The 26,752-nt window shown below is 31.9% G+C and overlaps 3 protein-coding genes across 3 annotated transcripts; 1 reads left to right on the plus strand and 2 right to left on the minus strand.

Annotated features, from left to right (window-relative positions):
- Positions 1-324: 324 nt before the first annotated feature.
- LOC130498975 (uncharacterized) lies at positions 325-2,063 on the minus strand. Its single transcript, XM_056992841.1, has 2 exons — positions 1,206-2,063; positions 325-1,116 (listed from the first exon to the last, which is right to left on the minus strand). The coding sequence occupies exons 1-2, from the start codon at positions 2,061-2,063 to the stop codon at positions 325-327; spliced, it is 1,650 nt and encodes a 549-aa protein (XP_056848821.1).
- Positions 2,064-2,578: 515 nt separating this feature from the next.
- On the plus strand, positions 2,579-6,783 carry LOC108821085 (glutamate receptor 3.2-like). The gene is made up of 6 exons (XM_018594133.2): positions 2,579-3,035; positions 3,286-4,631; positions 4,730-5,007; positions 5,078-5,109; positions 5,660-6,054; positions 6,131-6,783. Exons 1-6 carry the CDS (start codon positions 2,780-2,782, stop codon positions 6,554-6,556), a joined length of 2,733 nt encoding a protein of 910 aa, XP_018449635.1. The 5' UTR covers positions 2,579-2,779; the 3' UTR covers positions 6,557-6,783.
- Positions 6,784-7,251: 468 nt separating this feature from the next.
- LOC108822960 (cystine lyase CORI3-like) lies at positions 7,252-9,627 on the minus strand. The gene is made up of 7 exons (XM_018596177.2): positions 9,337-9,627; positions 8,906-9,245; positions 8,579-8,797; positions 8,322-8,381; positions 8,057-8,212; positions 7,875-7,968; positions 7,252-7,574 (listed from the first exon to the last, which is right to left on the minus strand). Exons 1-7 carry the CDS (start codon positions 9,585-9,587, stop codon positions 7,423-7,425), a joined length of 1,272 nt encoding a protein of 423 aa, XP_018451679.1. The 5' UTR covers positions 9,588-9,627; the 3' UTR covers positions 7,252-7,422.
- Between the last annotated feature and the right edge of the window lie 17,125 nt (positions 9,628-26,752).

Below are 26,752 nucleotides of genomic sequence, written 5' to 3' on the forward strand. Positions count from 1 at the left end.
AGAAATATGTCACATTGTTTAAACAAAATATCAATATAAAAGTATTATACATTTGCGTTCTAAAATTATGTATTTAACAACAAGCCAAATAAATATATTTATTAGATAGAGAATAAAACAAAGCCAAAAACACATAGTTTATCAGAGAGACTCTATATGTCGAACTTATTATAAATAAGATTTTACTAAGATAAAATACATTCAATAATTATAAACAAATAATATGTTTCATAAAATTGAAAATAATACCCGCCCTTTCAAGGGCGGGTCAAAATCTAGTATATATTACAAACCGCCAGAACAGTACATGACATCAAAAGAGATCTACTTCTTGTTTACCTTTGTCTGTGACCTTGTCTTTGCAGCATCTGCAGGAGCACCAGTGTGAGAAGGAGCCGACTCTCGACTGCGAGTAGAAGCAGAACCTCGGCCCCGAGAAGAAGCAGAACCTCGACCGCGAGAAGAAGCAGGAGCACGAGAAGTCTTTTGAGGAGCACCAGTGCGAGTAGAAGCCGAAGTAAGATCAAAAGTAGAAGCCGCAACAGTAGTAGGAGCATCAGTAGAAGCCAGAACAGGACCAGGAGTGTGAGATGGAGTAGGAGCAGGAGAAGGACCAGTTTTCTGAGATGAAAGCAACTTCTCCTCTAATTTGGTGAAGCGGTCTTCAATTATGTCACGTACCTCAAGCGCCAAGGAAGTAAATGAAGACTTAAACATACCCTGGATATAAGACTTCATTTCCTCTTCAACATCTCTATATTTGTCAGCTGATCTTTGGGAAAGTAACCTCTTCTTCCTTGACTCGGCTCCAATATCCTGATACTTGTTCTTTCGCTTCTTTGCAGGAGACACACGGACGGTTTCAACTTCTTCCCGTCCAGTGTCACGCGACTCACGAGCCACTTCTTCCTCTGAACCATCTTCATCAGAACTGTACACAAATGCTTGGGCATTTTCCTGATGCTGCCAAACATGTTTACTCCAGTCATACTTCTGTTCGTACATGTCAATGATGAGATCGACTCTTTCATCTTTCATCTCATCGTCCCGTTCAAATCCAGCATCAACAATGATCTTGCAATTTCCAGTAGAAGAGATGTATGGAAATACATTTCCCTACAAGAAATCACCAAATTAAAACGGTTAGACACAAACATTAAGAACTAAAAATATTAGTCAGATTAAGTCAAGATATCAGAGCTTACAGTGGATGCAAAATTAGACTCCATGCTAATAATATCGTCATAAGAAACCTTAGCAGATCCTTTCCAGTTCCTACATCGCATGCTAGTGACGCCTTCTCTGAGCTTCTGACCCAAAAGAGACCCGATGTCTGGAATAACCTCCATCAACCAAATCTGTAGTGCATATGAGAATCCATCTACAACATAACTGTTCTGCTTCTTCACTTTACCCCTAGCTTCGATCATGGATTTCACCAGCAAATCAAAGGAGTCACGACCCCATGGATATTTCCTCATCTTCTCGAAATCCATAACCAGCTTGATGTACTTGTGTGGGATGCAAACCCTCTCATCCTTCGCCATAACTAAACCAACGATCACACACAAATACACCATCCTAAGCCTGTCGAGATGAGACCAGGTATTACAATCCTTCAGATGCACCTTCCTGATTTCCTGTAAGCTAATCTTTTTTTCCCTCCTTAGCAACCTACCCCAAAACCCTTTATCATAGCTCCAATCATCAATACCCAAGTCAGGCTCGTCGTCTTTGTATTTCAGACCAGTAACCGCATGGAATTCTTGCATCGCAAATCTGAGAGGCCTCCGAGTATAATGGAACCACAACTCATGATGTTTTGCGGTAAGAAGCTGCTTACAAGCAAAGGTGTGGATCAGTCTCCCCGAATACTGAAGCTTATGCTCATAAATTGCCATAACCTGAGCAAATAGCGGATCAGCCAACACTTCTTTGTACTCTGCCTCAACGTACTTCTCCACCTCCTCAAGTATAGAAGTTCTACAAGTGTTGTTCACCTTCTCAACTTGTGTTTCGGTACCCTCTTTGAATAGGCATTTAGGCAACTGATCCACCGTCATACCTGTGAACAATGAGACAAATACAATATGAGTTTAAAAACATCAAAAAGAATTAAACTTTGATATCATATACACTACTGATATTGGACATCTGATTATGCTTTGTTTTCTAGATTTTTCTCTTTTGAACTTGACATATCTCTCTATCTTTTGACTTTATCCCTTACGTATTGTTCAGCCTGTACTGCATGAGATCTGATTGTAAGTTTAATCAAATCTTCACCCATTATCCAAAAAGATAAAAAAGTAATCAAATCCCACATAAAAGTTTGCATTTTGCCCAAGTTTTCAAGCATACCCACGATCCAGCTTATCATTTTTTTTGTTGCTTAAGACACACTTGTTCTTCCCTTTTAGTTTCTTTTTATTATATTACCCTCTTGCTTGTTCATTTAGCCTTTCTTTCAGCTAAATGTTTTCTTAGTTAACTAATCTTTTTGTTTTTAAAAGGATGATATTGGTTTGGGTTTTGGCATCTCTGCCACACATTCCTTGCCAACCCTTGTCTTCTATGGTTAAGGTAAAGCTTTTACTCCTCGTAGCACTTGTTTTCAGTTCTGGTCAAATCTACTTTCTTTGCTTATCTTACATCTTCTCTTCGCCATAACAAGTTTGTAGTTTTATCCTTTGTTACTTGTTGGCTCACAAACGATCATTTTGGGACTACTTGCTGTTTGTCTATCAACCTTGGTGTTTCAGGAACTGAGAAAACCAAAATGTCTTGGGTTTTGGTTCTGTTGAGCTTCATAGTTCTTAATGGTGATGTCATCATTTCAGAGGGAGCTTCAAGGCCTCACGTTTTCAATGTTGGAGCAATCTTCGGTTTAACAACTTTACATGGTAAAGTTGCAAATATAGCCATGAAAGCTGCAGAGGACGATGTGAACTCCGACCCCAGCTACCTAGGTGGATCGAAGTTGCGTATATTAATGAATGATGTTAAGCGCAGCGGATTCCTCAGCATCGTGGGAGGTAAATTTTTATTTTATTTTATTTTATTGTATTAGTTAAAAGTTATTTTTAATATATATTTGCTTTTGTGTTTAATGATTAAAACTTAGGGGTAGCATTTAAGAGATTAAATTAGGATAAATATTTAGGAATTGGAATACAATTTAGTCATTTATATTTTAATTAATTCTATTCTGGAGATTTTTTTTTTTCGTTTATACTGTTTTTGTATGACTCTTACTTATCCTTGTGTTGGTTTTTAATATGACAGCGTTGAAATTCATGGAGACTGATGCCGTGGCTATAATTGGTCCTCAGACATCGATAATGGCTCATGTTTTGTCTTACATTGCAAATGAGCTTAAAGTACCTATGTTGTCATTCACAGCTCTAGACCCTAGTCTCTCGCCGCTCCAGTTCCCCTTCTTTGTCCAAACAGCACCTAGCGATCTCTTTCTGATGCGTGCCATTGCTGAAATGATCACTTACTACGGTTGGTCAGACGTGGTTGCATTGTACAACGATGATGACAACAGCAGAAACGGTGTAACATCTTTAGGCGACGAGCTAGAAGGAAGACGCTGCAAGATCTCTTACAAGGCGGTGCTTCCTCTGGATGTTGTGATCACGAGTCCACGTGAGATCATAGATGAGTTAACCAAGATTCAAAGGATGGAGTCTCGTGTGATCATTGTGCACACGTTTCCTAAAACAGGTAAAATGATCTTTGAGGAAGCCAAGAAGCTTGGCATGATGGAGAAAGGCTATGTCTGGATAGCTACAACGTGGCTGACTTCTCTGTTGGATTCATATAACCCTTTACCTCCCAAGAAGATAAAAGCCATTAGAGGAGTGCTCACTCTTCGTATCCACACTCCAGAATCAAGAAAGAGAAGAGACTTTGTGGCAAGGTGGAACAAGTTGAGTAATGGAACTGTGGGGTTAAACGTTTATGGACTCTATGCATATGACACTGTTTGGATCATTGCTAGAGCTGTTAAGAGTCTTCTAGATAGTGGAGCTAACATCTCCTTCTCCAGCGACTCTAAGTTAACAAGCTTGAAGGGTGGAACACTGAATCTAGCTGCATTGAGCATATTTGATCAAGGACCACAGTTTCTTGATCATATTGTGAAGACAAAGATGTCTGGCGTCACAGGTCCAGTACAGTTTCTTCCAGACAGATCAATGTTTCAGCCTGCTTATGACATTATAAACATGGTCGGTGACGGGTTTAGGCAGATAGGTTACTGGTCTAACCATTCTGGTCTCTCTGTTATACCTCCTGAGTCACTATACAGCAAGCCTCCAAACCGTTCCAGCTCAAACCAACATCTGTACAATGTGACTTGGCCTGGTGGGACGTCTGAGACGCCTCGTGGATGGGTGTTCCCTAACAACGGTAGGAGATTGAGAATCGGTGTACCTAATAGAGCAAGCTTTAAGGACTTTGTTTCAAGTATTAATGGAAGCAACAATGTGAAAGGGCACTCCATTGATGTCTTTGAAGCCGCAATAAAACTGCTTCCTTATCCGGTTCCTCATGAGTTTGTCCTTTATGGAGATGGTCTCAAGAACCCAAACTACAATGAACTTGTCAACAAAGTCTCTACAGGGGTGAGTAAAAGGGATCAAGAGATCATAAACAAAGCCTTATCTAGATAACAGACTGTAACAGTGTTGAGTTTTTTTTTTCTTCATGTTTTGGCTTTCAGGTGTTTGATGCTGTGGTAGGTGACATAGCCATTGTTAAGAGACGAATAAAGATTGTAGACTTCACTCAGCCATACATAGAGTCAGGGCTTGTAGTGGTTGCTGCTGTCACAAAGCTAAATGATACTCCTTGGGCGTTCTTAAGACCTTTTACTCTTCCTATGTGGGCTGTAACAGCAGCTTTTTTCCTCATCATTGGATCAGTAATATGGGTTCTTGAACATAGGATCAACGATGAGTTCCGTGGATCTCCAAGGAGTCAAGTTGTAACAATACTCTGGTTAGTGAACAGTCACTTAAGCTGCACTATTCCTATATGTTTGGTGTATAACATACCTATTCTCATGCAGGTTCACCATGTCGACGATGTTTTTCTCCCACAGTAAGTTCATATTGTAACTGCAGCTAGTTATTACTTATTAGAGTACCTATATAGAGTTTCCTAGGGATATGGGAATTTGAGCATTGATTACGTTCGGGTCCGATATTTTAGATATTGGAAATTTCGGATATTGGGTTTAGAAGTCCGGATTGGATTTGGTTCGGTAATTTTCGGGAATGGATCGGTTCGTTTATATCTGAAAGAACCAGAAATACTCAGACATGATTCGGGTCCACTTGTATAATCCAAATGTATAGAAACATAACCGATTTTATCCAAAATAGCTATCTTGAATCAGTTTTTTTTTTTATATCTAAACATGTTCAAAAATATCTAAAAGGAACCAAAGATATCCAAAATAATTAAAAATATCCCCATTATCCAAAATTAACTAATATATTTAAAAATTTAATTATAGTTTTAATTATCAAGATTATAATTAATATTAATATAAATAATATTTTAGATATATTTTTACATTAAAATTCAGATCTGGATAATTTTCTAAGGCCTAGAGACTCCTAACAACTAGAGATGTTCAAACTTGCAGGGGAGAATACAGTGAGCACACTCGGTCGTGTTGTGTTGCTCATATGGCTTTTTGTGGTTCTGATCATCACCTCAAGCTACACAGCTAGTCTTACATCTATTCTTACAGTGCAACAGCTTAACTCACCGATCAAAGGGGTAGACACACTCATCAGCAGCAGCGAACGTGTTGGGTTTCAGGTAGGTTCTTACGCTGAAAACTACATGGTTGATGAGCTTAACATCGCCAGGTCCAGACTTGTGGCACTTGGCTCTCCAAAAGAGTTCGCTACAGCTCTTCAAAACGGAACCGTCTCTGCTATTGTTGATGAACGTCCCTACATTGATCTCTTCCTCTCTGAGTTCTGTGGGTTTGACATCAGAGGCCAAGCGTTCACCAGGAGTGGCTGGGGATTTGTAAGTAAACCCTTCTCTTGAAGTCTCTCTAAGCATTGTCTGAAAATGAATCTTGATCATCTTGTTTTGTCTGAAGGCATTCCCAAGAGACTCTCCGTTAGCAGTTGACATGTCAACAGCGATCTTAAGCCTGTCTGAAACAGGAGAGCTTAAAAAGATACGTGAAAAGTGGCTTTCGAAATCTAACTGTAGTAACCTGAATGGTTCACACTCAGATTATGATCAAGAAGAGCTTGGTCTTCATAGCTTCTGGGGGTTATTCCTTATGTGTGGGGTTGCTTGTTTCGTCGCTCTCCTTATTTACTTCTTCAAGATAGTTCGAGACTTTTGCAACGACCACAAGCCTGAGGAAGAAGCTATAGTACATTCGCCAGAAGGCTCGCATTCTAACACATTGCAGACGTTTCTTGCTTACTTTGACGAGAAGGAAGACAAAACCAAGAGAAGGTTGAAGCGTAAACGGAACCACGATCTCTCTGTAAAGTTTTCTAGACCAATGTGACAGATCTAATCATGCATTACTCAACTCAAGTTATTTCTTCAGGCATAAAATCATACTTCATAAGTATAGTAGTAAGAAAAGGAGATTTTGATTATTTTATCAAAACATATGACTTGGGGTATACGGAACATTATTGACGCAAGAAGTTAGAAAAAATTGATGCATACATAAACTTGTAACTTGTAAGACAAAGCTCAAGCTGTGTTAATTTGGCAGCTCTTTTTATTTATTTTTTCCGGTTTGTATTGGTTTCTGTTGACAAACTGCAAAAACTCTTTTTTTTTTGTAACTTAAAACTGCAAAAACTTGAAAGTTTATTCACAGAAACTGAACTATAATCATTTTGATTTGTTTTCATTTTTTTCTCCAACAAATTGGTAAAATAAACTGAACCAACTTATACCTATTATAACCGGAATTACTTTCAAAAGTCAGTCAGATTAAACCGACACTGATGCATAAACCGAGGCCAGCCAATTAACGGGACTATTCTAAATATACCGGTTGGTTTAGTTTTCTAGGTTAGTGATTACTGATTAGTCTAACTACTCTGAAAAAAACAGATTTAAAGCTTTTATGATATTGGAGTACGCATACCCTTCTATTATGGTAATTCATACCATTATATTCAAATGAAAACAAACTGAAACTTATTTGTTTATAGAAAGTACAAAGAAACACATACATCGAAAGACATGCCCAACGATGAGAAAACATTACATGATTGACGGGTACTATAGGACACCATTTATTTATTCCGTGACACACTCGAGAGGTGTTCATTATTATTCAAAAAAGCAAAACACCCATTTTATTATTATAGCATATAACTAAGACTCTGGCTTCCATAAGAAGATAAGAACCATTTAGTTGACCCCATTGACGTCTTTGGGTGGAGCTTCACCTAAAATGGAGTGGCGGTCACAAAAGCTCTTCAATCTTCCAAATGCATCCTCCAAAGTTGGAGTATCCATGTCGATAGAGTGCCTCGCCCAGTTCCTCAGACTAAATGCAATCCCTAAACCAAACCAGCACACACCATATAAGTTGTTTTGTTAAAATTATCACACAAAAATGATATATTTGTCTTCACTGGTAGACAGGGTAGGTCCTGGACATAAGTAAGTAAAATATTCGATTATGACCCTCATAATTGAAAAATAATTTAGATAAACATAAGCTCTTAAATTTGTGAATTTTTTTTTTTCTTAACACACTTCTTAAATTGCCTATAGCCTTCTATCCCAACATTTTAGACTGGTCATGTTGGTAAACCGCTAAGCCTCTTGGACAAAAGTAATGGTATATTGATTATTACCCGGTAAAACGACGAGGTTTTCCTCGGTAGCAAGCTTTTCACAAAAGTCTTCATCATCTTTAATGTCCACAAAGGATGATAAGTTCAGCTCAGTCTGCGAATAGAAAAGAAACAAGAAGTATTTCAAAACAATTATTAAAGAAGGTTAGAAGTTATAGAGATATATAGAAATGATAGAATACCCATAAGAAGGTGCATGCTTCAGGTTTCATGTAGCAGGTGAGGGAAGGTATGCCCTTGAGCTTAGAATATGCAAAATCAGCTTTATCTTTCAGAAAGCTCTGCCTCTTATCGAAGAACTCTTTAGGAGTATCCTTCAAGATGGTGGGAATAGCCGCCTACATGATTAAAAAACCGCTATATAGTTTGACAATAATTGAAATCGTAACATTTTATTTTATCTGAGGTTACAATAAATGTCCGAACTCCGAAATAGAAAGCTCGTACCTGAATAACAGTTGCTGGTTTAGAATCAATCTCAAGGAACTGTTTTGCAGCATCAAAAACCTGTATATATAAAACAATATTAGGCCACAATGTTACTAAAAGTGAACGTTTCTAACTCTCTTTTTTGAAAAAGGGGTTTATTATCATAGATTATCAAACGTTTCTAACTCTTAATATTTCAACATAGTATATAGTGAATGATGATACATATGATTCATATATATGCTTAAAAAGTGATCGAGAAAAATAGACCGGACATTTTTGGTTTTAAAGACGCCATCTAGATCGTGCAGAGCGACCCAGCCAGTTCGCCATCCGGGGACAGTCCATCCCTTTGATATGGACCCGAGTGTAATAACCGGTACAATGGACGAAAACTTCCCCATGGGAACAAAAGGATTACTCCCAAACACCGTCCATCGAAAAACTTCGTCAGAAACAACCATTATCCCGAGTTCTCGAGCCAAGAGAGCGATCTAAGACTCATTAATATACACACGGAAAAAAGATAATAGTTTAAGGCCATGTGAATACTTGTATATAGCTGAATAAAGTATATCTGTGTGTATATGTACGATATATACCTGCTCTAGATGATATCCAGAGTAGGTGTTCCCGTTGGGATTGTGCGGATTGATTATAAATATCGCAAATGTGTTCTCATTCACTGCCGCTCGGACGCTGTCTAGGTCAATCTCATAGTCCTTTTCGCGGAGGAACTCGTAGTTGCGGACCTCGAGGTTCTCGTAGATGGAACGGACTACGTCCCATGGGAAGCCTGGCTTGGGAAGCAAAACGTTGGCATTTGGTTTTGCCAAGATATTAACCGCAAGTTCGATGGCTTGTTTGCATCCGACAGTCATAAAAACGTCATCAGCTGACAGTTTATTTGGAAGATCTCTGCTTAGGTAGTTTGCTACGGCACTGAGAATATAAAAAAATATGTGACACTTTTTGTCAAAAAGGCCTAAAAATGATAAAAAGATACTACTTTAATTATATGTTTATATATTACCATTTGGCCTTCGGAAGGCCAATACTGGGAGCATATGAGTTTCCAGTGCCGCATAGGACGGCTTTAACGACAGCCTTTTCAGCGGTATGACTAGTCTCGGCGGTTTCACCTCGAGGAGGCAAAATGGGATTTCCGTTAGGATTGCACAGAGCAAAGAGTTTAGATGTGTAAGTGCCTAGCGAGGCAGCTGAGGCGGCCTTGGCCGCATCACTGCCGCTGAACTGCCAGTTAACGTTTCTGTCATTTGCCATTTTTCTTACTCTTTTATTTTCTTTTGATTAGATTATTGTTTTTAGTGATTAGTCTCATCGCTACGAGTGAGTTTATATAGTAGAAGTTTTCAAAATTTTCAACGTTTTTCTGTAAACATGAGATTAACGTGTTTATTAAAATGAATAGAAAGAGAGAAAAAACAAATACTCCAGTAAATAACGTATATCGAGTTTCTACTTGTTCGAACGTAAGTTTCGTTCAATCTTAGTTGTTTTTGTAATTATTGTTATATATAGTAGTTATTACAAAAGATACAAGCTACAATTTCGTCATCCAGAAACCATAGTCATATGAAGGTTTATGTGTTTTTGTTGATCAACATATAGTTAAACTTATTTATTCAAAACCATATTTTGATTTCCAAATCTTTATATATAAGAAAAGAAAATCCATCTATCAGCAGTAAGGATATTCATAAATAACTAATATGTTCAAATTGATCTTGTAATTTCTGAGATTAATATCATGCAAACTTATATTTGTTTTTGTTAAAATGCAAACTTATATTTGGTAACATGTGTCATGTGAGACTGTATTCACCTTTTTAAATATCAGCATATTATTGTATCTAGTCAGTGGATTATCATCAGTTGTAAGCTGGAACAGCCACCGCCAACAGTCAAGTGATAAAGAGATAATCATGGCGTTAAACCTGACCGCCAAATCAATACAACTATAACACTCATTCCCAAGGTCATTGATTAAATTTATGGTTCTCATTTCTCAATCATTCTTGCATAGTAAAATTAAATATATAGTTGTCATGGCTAAGTTTGGCGTTGTCTCAACTCGTCTGGCTGATCTTGGTGTCCGAATCAAGGTTGCAAGCAAAAGGGATTTGGTATTCTCTGCATTAAAATGGAATGATAAGAACATATACTATAATTCTTTCTCTTTTTTTTGTTCAGAAAAAAACATCTTTTATATACTAAATTGCAAATCACCTCACCAATCAAATTTTAACATGTTATCTATTGTTACAAAAATAAAAACAAAAATAAAACATTTGAAAAAGCTTTCATGTCGATCTCAATTTCTCAGCAACTCCAAATGTCTAACTACTTAATTAATCAAAATTTCTTATACCCACGTTCATAATTAACTGTCTGAATTTCAAATGCTTTTTTCTCTTTAATTTTTTACTATATATTTATACTTATCAAAATGGAACATATGCAATTTGCTTAAAAATATCAATCAATGTCAAGATAAATGCTTAAAACTGAACCATTGTTAGCAAAATTTGGCCCTTACAAAAAACTAATTCGATCTTTTAGTTTTGAATTCCCTCAAATTTCTCTTATTACCACTAGCTACACGTTCATTCATGACATCACCTATAACTTCCAAGTCATGGCATGGTTTCAACCGGTTTTATCTTATAATATAATTTTCAATCAACTCATCTTTTTCTTTATTTGATTTTCCTCTTTCTTCTTCTCCATCTTTTTTATTTTCTTCACCAACGGTTTTCACAGTTCGTCGGGGTACGTACAAATATACATACATATTTGTGAATTTTCTACTTATATTTAATTTTTAAATTTTCCTCATATTAATATCTTTTAGGGGAATGTATTGAATCTGAAAATTTGAAGTGATTTTTAATGAGTTTGTAAATGATTGCAGGAAAACTAAAGAATTTGGTGTGATTTTTGTTAAAACACTCTATAGAATCTCATTTAAAACAGTGGGATTCTGATTTTTATTTTTATAACTAAGGAATTCTCCTCAAATACTCCAAAAACACTTAAACTACTCTAAAGTCTCCAACTTAAATTTTGTTCAATAACACTGAATTTTAAAGTGATTTTTAAAATTAACGTTTGAATAACAGTGGATTTGTCATTTTAATACAAATCATTTAAAATTCCTAAATGAATACACCTCCCTTAATTCTTTTAGTGTGATTTAGATCGAAGATCACTTTAATATACTAATGTTTAAGAACTTCATTCTTCAAAAATGGAAAATCAGAGCACCGTTTGCAAAAATGAGGTAATAACAAGTGCATTCGAATTTTTTTATAGGGGGATTTGTCAAATCTATTCTATTAATTCTTCAGCATGACCAGTTGATAAAAGGTTGTGTCCACTTTTTAAATTTTATAACTGCATTATACGAATATAATCAGTTATATTTCTTCCTGCAGATCAGTTCACACAATCTCTAATCTCTATTTTCCTTTTTTTTTGTGTTCCCTCTCTAATTTCTATCTTCCAATATAACAAGTAAAATCCAGACAATCAACTTATATATTCATGATTAACCATTGCTGTTTTTGGTTTTATAATGCAATATAATAAGTAAAATGATGCGATCTTTGTACAGAAAAACTATTGTGAAGATCTAACAATTCGTGTATAACCGTGTTCGAAAACGCGGGTAATGCGCCCGATTAGACGCCGGATAATCGCTCGGCGGAGCTGGGCCGTGGCGATTTCACCATAGTCGGCGAGCAAATTGGAGCTGGGCTGTAAATCTTTTTTTTTGAGTTTTGAATGTTTTGTGGCAAATCAATCTATTTGAGACATAAATAACACGAAATCACACAATAATTTGATGTTTTTGCATGAAAGTAGCCATAGCCGCCATGGAAATAGCTTGCAGAGTCGAAGCCCTAAAAAAGAAATCTGGAAAAGATGATGAAAAATTACAATTATGCCACTTATTAAAAAATTAAATTAAAAAACACAAAATGAGACTTGCTGGGATCGAATCCAGCACCTGGTTAATAAAAGCAGCGTATCTAACCACTAGGATATTGGATATCATTAGTTAACGTTCTGAATACTAAACTATATAAATTTATTTAGTTTAACGGGTTTTAAATAAATTACTAAATTTTAAATATGCAAATGTAGATTTTTTTTTTGAAACAAATGTAGATATTTCACTCACAACTTATTCCAAATTTCAGGATATAATACTACTAAAATCAATAACTAAAATTTTAATTTAAAAAATAAATTATATGTGGTATTATTTATTCAAATTAAAAAATATATTGGTTGACAAATAATACCTATATGTGGTATTATTTATTCAAATTAAAAAATATATGGGTTGACAAATAATTACAGTTTTTAGCGATTATTACGTAGTGAATTAATTGAGATGGAGCATGAGTATTTGGATATCCGTTCGAATAACGGTTAGTTCTTTCAAATACCACTTTTTATTAAAAAAAAACATATTAATGTATTATAAAATATATTTGTAGTATTATTTATTCAAATTAAAATATGTATTGGTTGACAAATAATTATAATTTCTATTAAGTAGTGAATTAATTGAGATTAAGCATGGGTGTTTGGATATCCACTCGAATAAAAGTTAATTTTTTCGAATATCACTTTTTTTTTCAAAGAACATACTAATGTATTATTAAAAATGAACATACTAATTTAATATCAAATAAATTTAATATTTTCAGAAATAAAATAAATAATATACCCGTCCTCTCGAGGGCGGGTCAATCTCTAGTATGACTTAAAACTTGAGTTTAAATGCAAAACTATATGTAAATTTGAATCAAATGCAAAATTAATTTAAAAGCCTTGTAAAATTACAGCTAGCTTCTTGTGACCAAAAAAAAACCAAATGTTATTTTTACGAATATAGTTCCGGTAAGTCTTCTGAGACTTCTGAGATATTGTAAGTCGTCCAGACGACGTCCAGGAAAGTCGACTGGTGTAGTTTGTTAAAAAAAAAAAAAGTCGACTGGTGTAGTTGATCCTAAAATAATTTATAAATTTTGTAAAAAATATTTTGACAAGTGAAATTAAAATCATGTAATTATAAACAGTTTTAATTGATATAAATTAAATATAATAAAATTAAATTGTTTTCAACATAGATGAACGAAAATAGTGAATTATGATATTCTTTGGTTTAGGGTTTGGCGACATATGTTGTTGTATTGTATGTATTCTTAGGGTTAGATTTTGGAAAACTTAAATGTTTTTTTGAAAAATAATGTTTTTTACTTATATGTGTTTATTTATGTGTATAGTAAACACTTTTTAAGTTTAATTTGATTTTATGAAATATTTAGTTAGTTAAATTAGTTTAGGGGTTATGTTTAGGTTCTAGACGACTTACAGGGAAGTCATCTGCAGACTTCTCTGAAAGTTTTCTAACTCCCACTAAAAATATTTTAGTTTCCTGCTAAAAAATATTTTAGTTTTCCGCTAAAAATATTGAAGTCTTCTAGACGACTTACTTGAAAGTCTTCTAGGAAGTCTTCTACTAGAAGACTTACTTGAAAGTCTTTTGAACGAAAATATTTAACCTAATTGAATTTTTTGTCTTCCTATATAAAGAAAAATGTACACGTTTTTCTCCTCCTCTCAAATGGCTTCAACAAAAATGTAATGTTCCTCATTCTAAAACTCTTCTACCTCTCTCTAATCTCTTTGAACTTATAAACACCAAATTTTATATCAATTTATTGTTCTTGTCTCATATATTTCACATTAATTTATCTTGTTTTGGAGGTTTTCATCACATGGTTCTCATCTTCCACTCATTTAAAGGTACATCTATTAATTTTAGATATGTATTTTTGTGTGTTTTATAAGGTAGATCTATATAATCTTCCACTAATTTTCTCTGTTTTTAACCTATTTAAACGTTTTTGGATATGCAAGTTTTTCAGATTTGAATTTGGATATGTATGTTTTTCTAGATCTGGAAGACTTCTGGGAAGTCTTCTAAAATATAACGTGCCAGACGAATTCCAGGAAGTCTTCTGACGGAGTTTCTCCCATGTCTCCCTTTCATAACAGATCTGAGCATTTTGGTAAGTTTTTATGTCTGATTTGTCTTCATTTGGTAACCTCATATTGCATAAAGTTCTCTCTCCAAAGCCACTATAATCTCTTTGACTTGAAAACACCAAACTTTATATGATTTTATTTTATTTTTTATCATGTCTTTCTCACTAATCTATCTTTTTGTTGCAGGTTTTAATCAGATGGTTCTCTTCTTCCACTTGGATATGTACGTTGTGTGTTCTATAAAAGTATCTATCTAATCTTTCACTCATTTTCCATGTTTTAAAGTCATTTGAACGTTTTTTGATATGCAGATTTTTTCAGATCTGAATTTGGATATGCATGTTTTTCAGATCTGGAAGACTTCCCAGAAGTCTTCTACGATAGAATGCGCTAGAAGACTTTCAGGGGAAGTCTTAGTCTTCCAGAAGACTTCCTAGTGGAGTCCAAGCTTGTCTTTGAATGGAAATGATTTACACTGAAACCTCTATAAATTAATAATGTTTGGACTACACCAAAACTATATTTTTTATTAATTTATAGAGATTATTAATTTATCGAGATACTAATTGAACCAAAAACTCAATTTGGGACTATGAAATTATAGAGATATTAATCTATTGATTATTAATTTAAAGATGTTATACTATATAATAATTTTGTTTATGGTCTGTTTTGTGATTTGCATGTGAACTTTTTTAGTTGTGATTTTTTTGTTTGTAAATTTGAAGAGATATTAATGAAAAGAATTGGTATGTTCATTTTCCACAATATTATCTTGTCAAAATTACTTGACATAATTAAGTTATTTATACAACTTCAATAGCAAAACACAATAATACAAAAAAAAATAATCAAATTTATTACAACTAAGGGAGAAGAATTCTCAAGAAAACTTAGCCAAATTCACAAAAGATAAAACATTACATAAACTCAAAGATAGAATACTTTCATTATAAGTCTTCTTGTGAAGATAAACATATCTTTTTTGATATGTGTGACACCACTCGTTATACTCTGTTTCATATTTTGATTGTTCTATAAGTCCTCAAGAATCTGTTATCTATAATAGTAACTAGTTAAAACATATCACATTTTTACATGTTTGTGTTGAAAAACTTAGTCAAATTTAGTTTTACAAAATCTAATGCAGAAGAATACGTAAGTCTTATGAGATATTGTAAGTCGTCTGAACGACTTCCCGGGAAGTCGTCTGGTATAATTGATTTTAAAAATAATTTATAAATTTTGTAAAAAAATATTTTGATAAGTGAAAAATTAAAATCATGTAATTATAAACAATTTTAAGTGATACAAATCAAGATATAATAAATTGAATTGTTTCCAAATAGATGAGTGAAAGTAGTGAATATGATATTTTTGGTTTAGAGTTTGACAACATATGTTGTAGTATTGTATTTATTCTTAGGGTTATTGATACTTACCACTCTTGAAATAAAAAAAATTTAAAATAATTAACGTAGAAGACTTCTCGGAAAGTCTTCTAGACGACTTCTTATAAAGTCTTCTCTCGTTAGATAGAAACTATAATAAACATGAATGTTGGTAACCTCACAATTATCACCAATTAAGTTATGAGTTTTATTCAGTAGCCCCAATATTTACTAATATACATGAATTAACAAGAAAATTTTTAAAAGTTTTCTTAGTTTGAGAGAAAATGAAAGTTTATTAAACATTGACGTAGACGACTTTCACGGAAGTCATCCGGTAGACGACTTTCGTGGAAGTCGTCCGGTAGACGACTTTCATGAAAGTCATCCGGTAGACGACTTTCGTGGAAGTCGTCCAGAAGGTCTTTTTGCAATTGACTTTTAAATGTGTTTTCTAGAGATTACGTATCTGGAAGTCATCAAATTTTCTTTGTAAACAAAAAAATCTCGAATAACTCGTCCAGAGTAAGCAGATTATTTTTGCATTTAACCGGATTTTGTCATAAATTTGACTTTTTCTTGATGACTTACACATAAGTCGTCTAGTAGAAAATTAAAAAATCAATATTTTGTTATACTTAGAAGATTTCCATGTAAGTCGTCTCAGGTTAGTTTTTTGCAATTGAAAAATAAAACTTAAAGTTTTTTTAAACGATTTACGCGGAAATCTTCCGTCCGACGACTTACATGGAAGTCGTCCAAGATAAATAAGGTTTGACCAGAATCTCGGAATAAAATCATGGACGAATTTCGTGTAAGTCGTCTAACGGACGACTTCCGTGTAAGTCGTCTAGAAAAAAATAAATTTTTAAGTTTTATTTTTCAATTGCAAAACTAACCTAAGACAACTACATGGAATTCATTTAGCTATAACAAAATATTGATTTTAAATTCAAATTTATGACACAATCCGGTCAAATGAAAAACTAACCCGTTTATCCTAGATGATTTACATGGAAGTTGTCTCGAATTTTTTTTTTAACAAACAAAGATGGACGACGACTTCCATGTAAATCGTCTCTAAAAACATTTTAAAATATGCCTGGAAGTCGTCTCGGCAAACATATATGAAAAAAATGATTTCGTAGTTTCAACCAGTGAAATAACTTTTTTAGCATACAGAAGTCTTCTCCAAGCACCCATTATCTCAAACAAAAGTGACCTACCAAGAATCGTAAGCTTCAATGGCTCTATGAACCATAAAAAATTTAGAATCAAAATCTTGGGTTTTTTGGATGAATATGGAGAGAAAGTGAAAAAGATATTGTTTTTAGTTCATAAGAATTGAGAAAGAAGGACTGTAAACCTATTTGAGGTGCATTAAGAGTTTTAAATTGATTGTTCATTGTGGTTGGTGTATTGATGGTAATTGTAATCTTGTAAATATTCGAAGATGTTGAGGTTGAAAGAGTAAAAATGCTATTTTCGAAAAAGAAAAAAAACTAATGGTATTTTCGTGAATAATATGAACTTGTGGGATGAATAGGGCAAACGAAAAATCCAAAAAAAAACATAGGATAGTTTTAGGGTTGATTTAAGTTTTGAGTCAATTTTGTAAATAGTCATTTTTTATATAAAGAACTGGCTATTACAATGCAGTTTTAAAGCTTATCTTTAGACATGTTAATAGGTTAACCAAAAATTTCTAATTTATTGGAAGCTAATAGACTGTTTGCATGTTTTAGTGAAGGTTCTAAAGAAAAATGAGTAAGCGCATGATTTTAGAACCACATTTAGAGGTATTCAGAATGAGAAGGTGATTTAGACTTCCAAAGAATAGGAAGTTGGAGGCATAACAAAAGATGTCTAGATGGAACATGTATTGTTTTTGTCAACTGGGCAGTTCCAATATTCCTAATCAGATTCGGATTAACCTCAAACAATATCAATCAATATGTTATTTCAAGCAATAGCAATCAATCAAATTCAACAATTTTAATTAAACAGATTCAATTTTTTTTTAGGGTTTATGAAATCGAGCACATTTGGGATTTTAGGGATTTGATCGATTTTTTAAGGTTTAGGGTTTCATTTGATCATTCAGATCAAAAGGTTTTTTTCTTTTAGATTCAAAACCATTATGGTTTTGATTTTAATTGATAGATCAATCTCAGATCGGATTTTGGGTTATGAGCTCTGATTTACTCATAGGAAGGGATTGATCTATTGTCCTAGGGTTTTATTAGGGTTTTGCAAGATTTTAATTTGGTCTTAATTTATATCAAGCAATCAGATTTGATGTGGGTTCTCTTTTAGGGTTTTGGAATTTACCTCTGATTTTGTAGGGTTGAACGGACCACCAAAGAGAAGAGGAGAAACCGCGAGTTGGAATGAGCCGGATCGGATTGCTATCTGGTCGCCTGGTCGTCGGTGCAGCGGGATGCGGTCAGATCATCTATCGGGTGCTTATCGGATCGTCGGATGAGTGCTCGCGGACAGTATCAGGTCGCCTTTCGCTATCAGGTGAATCGTTTGATCGGATGGACTGAATTGCTTGCTTGTCTGATCGGATGGATTGATCGGATGAGAGAAATCAGAGCCGAACAGAAAGAAAAGGAAATTTAGGGTTTATGATCGGCGGCTGGATTTTCTGGTCGATTTTTTAACTCAAGGGATTAGAGAGCTTTTCGTGCTGATAACGTGTTGTGAAACAAGATATATTGAAGTGGAATTCCGTAGTGATTTATTCATAGCCTGAGATTCCTTCTATACAAGATTAGACCGTCATAGTAAAAAGTAAATAGTCTTAATCCTAATCCTTAAGTAAAATGAAAATAACCATAACTAGGAAAAGAAAAACCTAAATATACAAGGAAAAAGGAAACTTGCTGGTTATGAACCATCCACTTATTACACGATTTATAATTTAGTTGCTGGTTATGAACCCGAGCGATTTATTTAGTTGGCACTACAAATAAATAATTTGAAATCTGACTATGCATGTATGTTCTAATCCACATTCAATCATCTTAGTGTCTTACCACAAATTACTCTTTTAACCACGTAAGTGTTGTTGAGTGGAGGAATTGGAAAAGTGTTAACCACTCAAGATTGGAAACCTATTAAATTTAGATTTAATCGTTTTTTTGGCCACACGATACGAAAAACTAATTCTCAGTGCAAGCAACTGATTTTGTTTAATGCTAATATACAAATCTTCAGAAGACTAATTGATTTCTTGTTCCGTTGGATACTTCTGAATTATTAAAAAAAAAACTGTTGTTGCGTTAAAAGAAACTGTATCAATTTGTAATCACCTTAATCAGAGGTAACCCACGAATTTCAAATTACATGAACATGTAAAGTAAAGAGACACTTTCAGAGGAAACCCACGTGAAAGTTCAAATTACATGAACGTGTAAAGTCAACAGACACTTTTTCTTTGTCCACTCTATCCATTTTAGTATCCGGCCCATATCCCACGTGAAATTTTAAATTCATAGAATAATTTGGAAATTCGTTGTGTAACAAAAAAGTGGTTACTACCGCAGTGCAGTGATCTTAGAACATGATTAATCCTAGTTTTATAGCTGAGATTTTTGACTTATGATTTGACATTTTTTTACATTTTTTTGCTAAAAAGCGGTTCTTATATATTTTTTAAAAAATAGTTTTTATATCTCTTATGTAATAAACGATTCTTAACCTTTTAAGTTAAAATATAAAAAATTAAAAATCATAATTAATAGTCTTATGCTTAAAAAAGTGGTTACTACATAGTGCAGTGATCTTTCGTAAGGATAACATGTACAATTAATTAAATAATTTTAAATTTTATTTAAACCAAACAGTGGTTAGGAATAATTAACTATACACTAAAAAGTTACTGTTAAAACATTTACAAAAATGTTACTGTTAAAATAGAGCTACAACTGTTTATAATATAGTGAATAATTTGAGAACTATATAAATTACTAAATGGCCCTTAAAATAAATATTTTTTTTTAAATGAAGTAAAATTATTTTAGTATTGACAACTCTGATTTTTTCATAAGAATCAAATCAAATAAATAAATATAAAATTTAACTATGTGTAGTTCTTCATAACTTCGATTATTCTTCTTATTTTTGTAGTCTGAAATTTTGTTTAAAGGCTCTATATATTTTATTTGAATTGGCACTAAATAACATTTATGTCCGTGAATTTAACCATTTTTAATAAAAATGGTTAATTAATTTTTTTGAATAAATATTTACTTCATTATGGAGTTGACATCGAATATGAACCACATATATTATAACCTTTTTATATTAATAATCTATAAATTAATATACACTAAAAATTTCTATAAAATAATATAATTTTATAGTTCCAAATTGAGTTTTTGGTTCAATTAGTACATCGATAAATTAATAATCTCTATAAATTAATAAAAAGTTATAGTTTTCGTGTGGTCCCAATATTATTAATTTATAGAAGTTTCACTGTATCTTTAAATATTTTTTCAATTTATATGGATCTTTATTATTCTGTACTTTACTTTGTAATGTGCCTTTCATTTCAGAAATTATTTTTATTTAGGCTTTGAACTTCTAATTTATGTCTTTTTTTCTAATTTATGTCTTAGTAGGACTTACTTCATAAACCAAAATTACTCCCAACAAAGCTATGCATACATTTGTTTTGAATGCATGTTATACATTTTAAAACATGATTCTACTATTTTTTTGTTTTATTTGCGTTTCATGTTTTCACATTTGAAAAACTGTTCTGCTATAGACTTTTTTGTTTCACATAAGTGTTCACGTTTTTCAGTCATTTGTCTATTTTGTTATTTAGTTAGTATTTATATTGTTGGAATAGCCTTTTTTAAGTACATTTCATAATTTAATATTGCTATTTGAAATTTTAATATTTTTTACATTTAAATGAGTTAATTAGCACGGCATGTAACTTAAACCAAAATTAAGAATGTAACATTTTAAAATGTTAAATAGAGCAAGTAACCATTTAAAGATTATACTAGATTCTGACCCGCCCTTTAAAGGGCGGGTATATTTTTTGGTTTTAATTTAATTTTCATATTTCTGTTTTTTGTGATTATATTTGTTTTTCTTTATAATCATATTTGTGTATAAATCTTAACAAAATATATTTTATTAAATAATAGTAATTTAAAAATTGATCTGGTCGAACCCGCAACCCGCGAATTTCAATTTTGTTTTGGTCAAAAAAGCGACCCGCACAACCCGTAAACAAATAATTTGTACCAGCACCACCTCATTTAATTTTTCGGTTATCCGCGGGTTATAATTTTTTAAAATAATTATTATAAAAATATTAAAATAATTTTTATAATAATTTTTAAATTTTTTTAATTACCATATTTTAAAAAGTCTTTACTTTTCTTTCTTTTATTTACTTTTAAATACTTTTCCGGTTGACGGATACCCGTAATCCAAAATCTACCAACCCGTACCCATCCCGAGTAAAATACACTTGTGTCATAGTCTTTTCACACATTAAATTTGTACTTTATTCGTAAACAAATATTACATTTAAAAAAACAAAGTATAGTTACAATTTTTTTTAAAATCAAATAGTAATTAAATAGATGAAATTATATGTTTTTAATTAAATTTTCATGCTTTGTTTTCATATATTTATTTTATTAATTGGTAGTTATATATTACATGATAGTTTATATATTTAAAAGTAAATTTAGTGTGTATACATTACATGATAGTTTATATATTTAAAAGTAGATTTTAGATTTAGTGTCTATGCAGAATCAATAATTATGGGACAAATTCGAGGACATTTCTGCAACAAATGGAAGTATTGGGGTCAAACCGTAAACTGTCAAAAGCTCAGGGACTAAGTGTGCAAAAATGCAGAAATCGGCCATAGCCAGATCGAGAGTTGCAGAGCGCTCTCTGCGGTGAAGACGGAGTGCTCGACGTGGTCTTCTCGGCTGAAGCTCGCTCTCCCTCTTCCCCGAGGCTACGAATCGACCGATAAGCAGAAGTGTGGCTTGTTCGCTTTGAGTTCCTCGATCCAAGCTTCACGCTTTTGGTCCGCAAAGCTTGCAGCGACCACTTGGAAAAGAGATGTAGGAGACGTACTGCTCGATTCATCAGCCTCGGTTCGAAACCATGACCGCAAAGCTTCAATCGATCAAAGCACGATTCCGGAGCTTCTCGATTCTCACCATCGATGCAGCCAAGCTCTCTGTCCGTGAATGCAGAGCAGCGGAGTCATGACGGCGATCAGACAGTTACCATTTTTTTACGTCAAAAAAAAACTAAAGGTGTATAATCCAATAACAGCAGTTATCTAAAGTTAAACAATGTATATTAAAGTGTATTAAAAGGGAGTTATAAAATTTAAAAATGGACACAACTTTTATCAATAGGGCAAACTGCAGAATTAATAGAATAGATGTACCCTTTTATCTTTTATTTTGGGCGTTGGATACAAATATTTACACTATTAAAAATTAAAAATACATATTAAATGCATAAATATAATTTTTCTTAAAATTACCTAAAAATATATGGATAAAAAGATATTAAAAATATATATCTTATTTTACAAAAACAAATCAAAATTTGTTATCAAAAAACAATTATGTATGTCTTTAAACATCAAATAAATTCAAGTCATACATATACTACTATAACGAAAATTTTATTTTTTTTGTAAAAATATACAAAATGATAATTTATACATAGATATAAAAAGTAAAAAAAAAGAAAATAATCTGTTTTTATCATCAACTTATACAGACAAAAAGAAAATATTATAAAATATATAGAATAATAATATGACCAATTTCTGATTTTTTATTTTTTTAAATTATACAGGCATGTTCTGACTCCACAAAAGTGGTCCAGACTAGTCATATATTACCACGTATCGGTCTCATATCCCAAGTGATGCTGAAATATTAATTTATCACTGACCAGTACTTGAACAATAGTAACTTCACCGTATTGAAATTTTGCCCTCAAATTAATCACCACCGAATCACAAACTTTGCTTTTAAAACAAAAGATAAATGTGCGGCCGCCGTCGGGACCACAATTTTCTGAATAGTTTTTTGTTTTAAAAAAAGAAGAAATTCACATGTTTTATTGCTAGACAGGTGAAGTGTCTATTCTCGTAATTGTAAAGACTTATGAATCAAATTATGATTTTTAATAAATACTTTTTATTCGTTAATATAATAAACAGAAATACAGAAAACAGTTTACAATGCAGTTTTTACGAATTACAGCTTTTTGGGTTCCAATACCGAAAAGAAAAAAAAAAAGATTTCCCTCTATAAGCTCGATATTTATTCTACAAAACTAGTTTGACTGTCACCTATCTGTTTTCACATTTGTTATTTTATTTGGAATTTCTTTTGATCGAGTGACCATCGAGAAAGAGAAAGCAACATACGTGAAATCTCTTCTTACGGAAAAGAATTATAGTATATTAGTATTCAGTCCTGTTATGTACTGCGTACGGACAAAGAATTCTATTTTATTCTATATAAAAATTAACTAACATCTAATTTTAACATGTATCAGCTCTACATGTTCAGGGTTAACAATGTACTAACGCTATATTTTTTTTACTCTATATTCATCTTTGAATCTACGGTATGTAAAAATAGGGAAATCTAAATTAAAATAAATAATTCATCGAATCAAGATACATCCTCCACATAAACCAATTAGGCCAAAAAATAATTTATTTGTTAGAATTTTGATGATAAATTATTTGGTTCAGAAATTTTTATGGTAAATTTATTGATGTCATGTCAAAAGAACTCAAGAAATCACCAACCTAAATTTTATAAACCTTTGGTCAAGATAATTGCCAACTTTGAAAAAAAAAATTGGTGATCATAAATCACCAAGTCATCTTAAAAACTCTATAAATGATACCACAGTTTTCTACAATGAAGATCAATGCTTGTAGGTAATCCAACTTAAAACTAGTTTGTAATACAAATTTGAATTGTGGTTATGAAAAAGACCTAAATTGTTTAACTGCTTATTGTTTTATCCGAACCTGATCATGACTATTTTGAATATTTAAAACCAAACCTGATTGTTTAAAATTGAATTGCTTTGAATCTGAATAACCTAGAAACCAATTGCTAGGATCTCATTTCGAATTTGATTGTTTGAATTAAATTGTTTGTTTGAGATTTCATGATTCACGATCACTTAGAAACCTGATTGCTAAGGTGTTTAAAATTCGGTTACATTAAGATCATATAGAATCAGGTTGTTCATTCCAGTAAGCCATGTGGCTTGTTTGCATTCGTGATGATCATTAGAAAGAAAAATTGTTATGATTGATATTGCTTGAATTCATCCTGTTTGGCCGTGTGGCTTATTAGCATATCATGCATGATCACATGAACTGAAATCATCATATTCGTTTGGTCGTGTGACCAATTATGCATTATATCTGATCATATTGTTTGTATCATATAATACTTGTTAGATTTTTTTTTTCTGGTCCGTATGACATAAACTATTAAGATAAAGTTATAAAAATTTCTAAAAGTATTAATAATTGTTTTGAGATGTCGAAAATCAACAACATTTTTACTGCCCTAAATCTCTCGGGAGATAGTTATTTACAATGGCATTGGATACTGAGATTATCCTGAAATCTAAGGCTCTCGGTGAAAGTTACTTCGAAGACAATAATATCAATGAAAAAGATAGATACAAAACTATCTTAATTATTCACCATCATCTGGTGGAAAGTCTCAAAGATCAATATTTAAACAATTGAGAATCTACTAGAATTACTAATTAAAAAAATGAAATGAGACCTTCTGGATCCACACCACTACCTGAGACACATACAGCCGTAGAGGCCAGTAAAAAAACTAACCACGTCCAGAGTAATAGCCAACACGGCCGAGGCCGTGGTAAATGGCAAGGTCGTGGCCATAGCAATTATAAATTCCTTTGGCCATGGCCATAGCAATTATAATTTCTTTGTGCAGCACACACTATTTTTTTTCTATTTTGTTGTTGGTCAGATAGTTTTAAGTTTATATTTTAATGATATTTTTAAAATAAAAAATAATTCTCTTAATATTTGGTGTATATCTAAAATATCATTTATTTTGAAATAGATAGAGTATTTATCTAATAACTTTGTATAACTTTGGATCCAATGCAAGTCCTTTGATAATTTTTCTTCATCTTTTATTGTTTCACTTACCTAATGTTCTCTTTACTTATAGGATATGACAATGGATCTTAATTCATACTTACTTGACCATTTATTTTCCTTTCCTTTTGGTTTTTAGACGCTGTTTCCAAATTTCATCTTCCTTCGATTATTTTTCAAATGGTTCTTTTTTAATGTTTCTTTTATTTTTTGCATTGATTCATTGTTATTGTGGTTCTGTTGTCAAACATTTCTAATACTATTAAACTACCGATGTTCTTTATATATGTCAACCATTGCTTACAATATTTTTATTGCTCGATTTTAAATGGCAAACTCAAAATCTGGAATGTTTAATGATTTTGCTAAACATTTTTATTTTTAAGTTTAAGTTGATGTATCTGTTGCACAAAAAAAAATAGGATGTATCTAAAAAAGTCTTTAATTTTCCCCATGAGTTCGTCAAAATGCAATATGATCATCTCCGTACACGTTTGTTAATCATGATTCTCTGATCGTAAGTATGTATGAGGTCAAAGCATCCTTAGTTTTGTAAAGTCAATTTTACAAAGCTTGATGTGTTGTTGTTTTTTTCTTTAGTTGATGGTTAGACCACTAAAAATGTAAGAACAAATGGTATAGTCTGCCTAAGAGAGATCACTAAGAAGGTGGACACAAAATTGATGCATTATTTTTGGAAGATTGTATGACTTTTGAATCTTTTGTTACTAAATTGATGCATTATTTTATAAAAACAATATCTGAAATTTCGGTAATTTTTCATGTTTTTCAAAAAATATTGGTATAATAGTAAATAAAACATATATTTTTTTTAAATTGAGTTGTTATTAATATTTTTAATGAATATTAAAATTTCAAAGTTTTCTAAAAGCATAATTTTAAATAGCACATAAATTAAAGGTTAGTTATTAAATTTATATTGTGTATATATTTATATTTTTGAAATATATTGCTGGGAGTTTCAAAAACAATAAAATAATAATATATAATTTATGTTAAGAATTTTTTTTCTTTTTTAAAACTATTACATGATTTACAAATTTTAAATCGTTTTAACAGCGGGTGATATTTATTTATTTATTTAAGTAAAATAAAATTTGAAAAAGAAATTAGGTTACTTTACTAATATATATAATTCGTTATATTTTTTTATATAGAATATCTAATTTAATAAACTATAGACTATAATAAGTTTTATAAAATATAGCATACAATTTTATTTTAATTAACATTAATTTAAAATTATATTACATTGCTAATCACGAAATTAGTTAATGTATTATTTTATAACAAAATATTTAAACTTTTTGGTAAGATCTTGCTAGATATTTTTTTTATTTAAGTGAAAGAAACTTTGAAAAATAAATTAGGTTGCTTTACTAATATATATAGTTTGTTATATTTGTTTTATATAGCATATCTAATTTAATAAACTATAGACTATAATAAGTTTATAAAATATGGCATACAATTTATTTTAATTAATTAATTTATAATAATATAATATTGCTAATCACGAAATTAGTTAATGTATTATTTTATAAAAAAAAAAATATTTAAACTTTTGGTAAGATCTTGTTAGATTTTTTCAACAGATATTTTTATGAATATATGGAATGTTATAGTAAATAAATAATGATAAAATTAGAAAATAAATGTAACATGACTTTTTATGAATAGGTCCAATTTAAAAAATCATACATGAATTAAGTTGTGACTTCTGTTTTAATATATAAGATATAGATTATAATTAGAAAATT

Source organism: Raphanus sativus, chromosome 8, assembly GCF_000801105.2.
Source record: "Raphanus sativus cultivar WK10039 chromosome 8, ASM80110v3, whole genome shotgun sequence".
Classification (NCBI taxonomy): domain Eukaryota; kingdom Viridiplantae; phylum Streptophyta; class Magnoliopsida; order Brassicales; family Brassicaceae; genus Raphanus; species Raphanus sativus.

Coding starts and splice junctions, on each gene's coding strand:
- LOC130498975 (XM_056992841.1), bottom strand. CDS start 2,063: ATGACGGTGGATCAGTTGCCTAAATGCCTATTCAAAGAGGGTACCGAA. Junction 1,117..1,205: donor AGTCTAATTTTGCATCCACT/GTAAGCTCTGAT, acceptor GATTTCTTGTAG/GGAAATGTATTTCCATACAT.
- LOC108821085 (XM_018594133.2), top strand. CDS start 2,780: ATGTCTTGGGTTTTGGTTCTGTTGAGCTTCATAGTTCTTAATGGTGAT. Junction 5,110..5,659: donor GACGATGTTTTTCTCCCACA/GTAAGTTCATAT, acceptor TCAAACTTGCAG/GGGAGAATACAGTGAGCACA. Junction 6,055..6,130: donor CCAGGAGTGGCTGGGGATTT/GTAAGTAAACCC, acceptor TTTTGTCTGAAG/GCATTCCCAAGAGACTCTCC.
- LOC108822960 (XM_018596177.2), bottom strand. CDS start 9,587: ATGGCAAATGACAGAAACGTTAACTGGCAGTTCAGCGGCAGTGATGCG. Junction 8,213..8,321: donor AACCAGCAACTGTTATTCAG/GTACGAGCTTTC, acceptor TTAATCATGTAG/GCGGCTATTCCCACCATCTT. Junction 7,969..8,056: donor AAGCATGCACCTTCTTATGG/GTATTCTATCAT, acceptor TTCTATTCGCAG/ACTGAGCTGAACTTATCATC.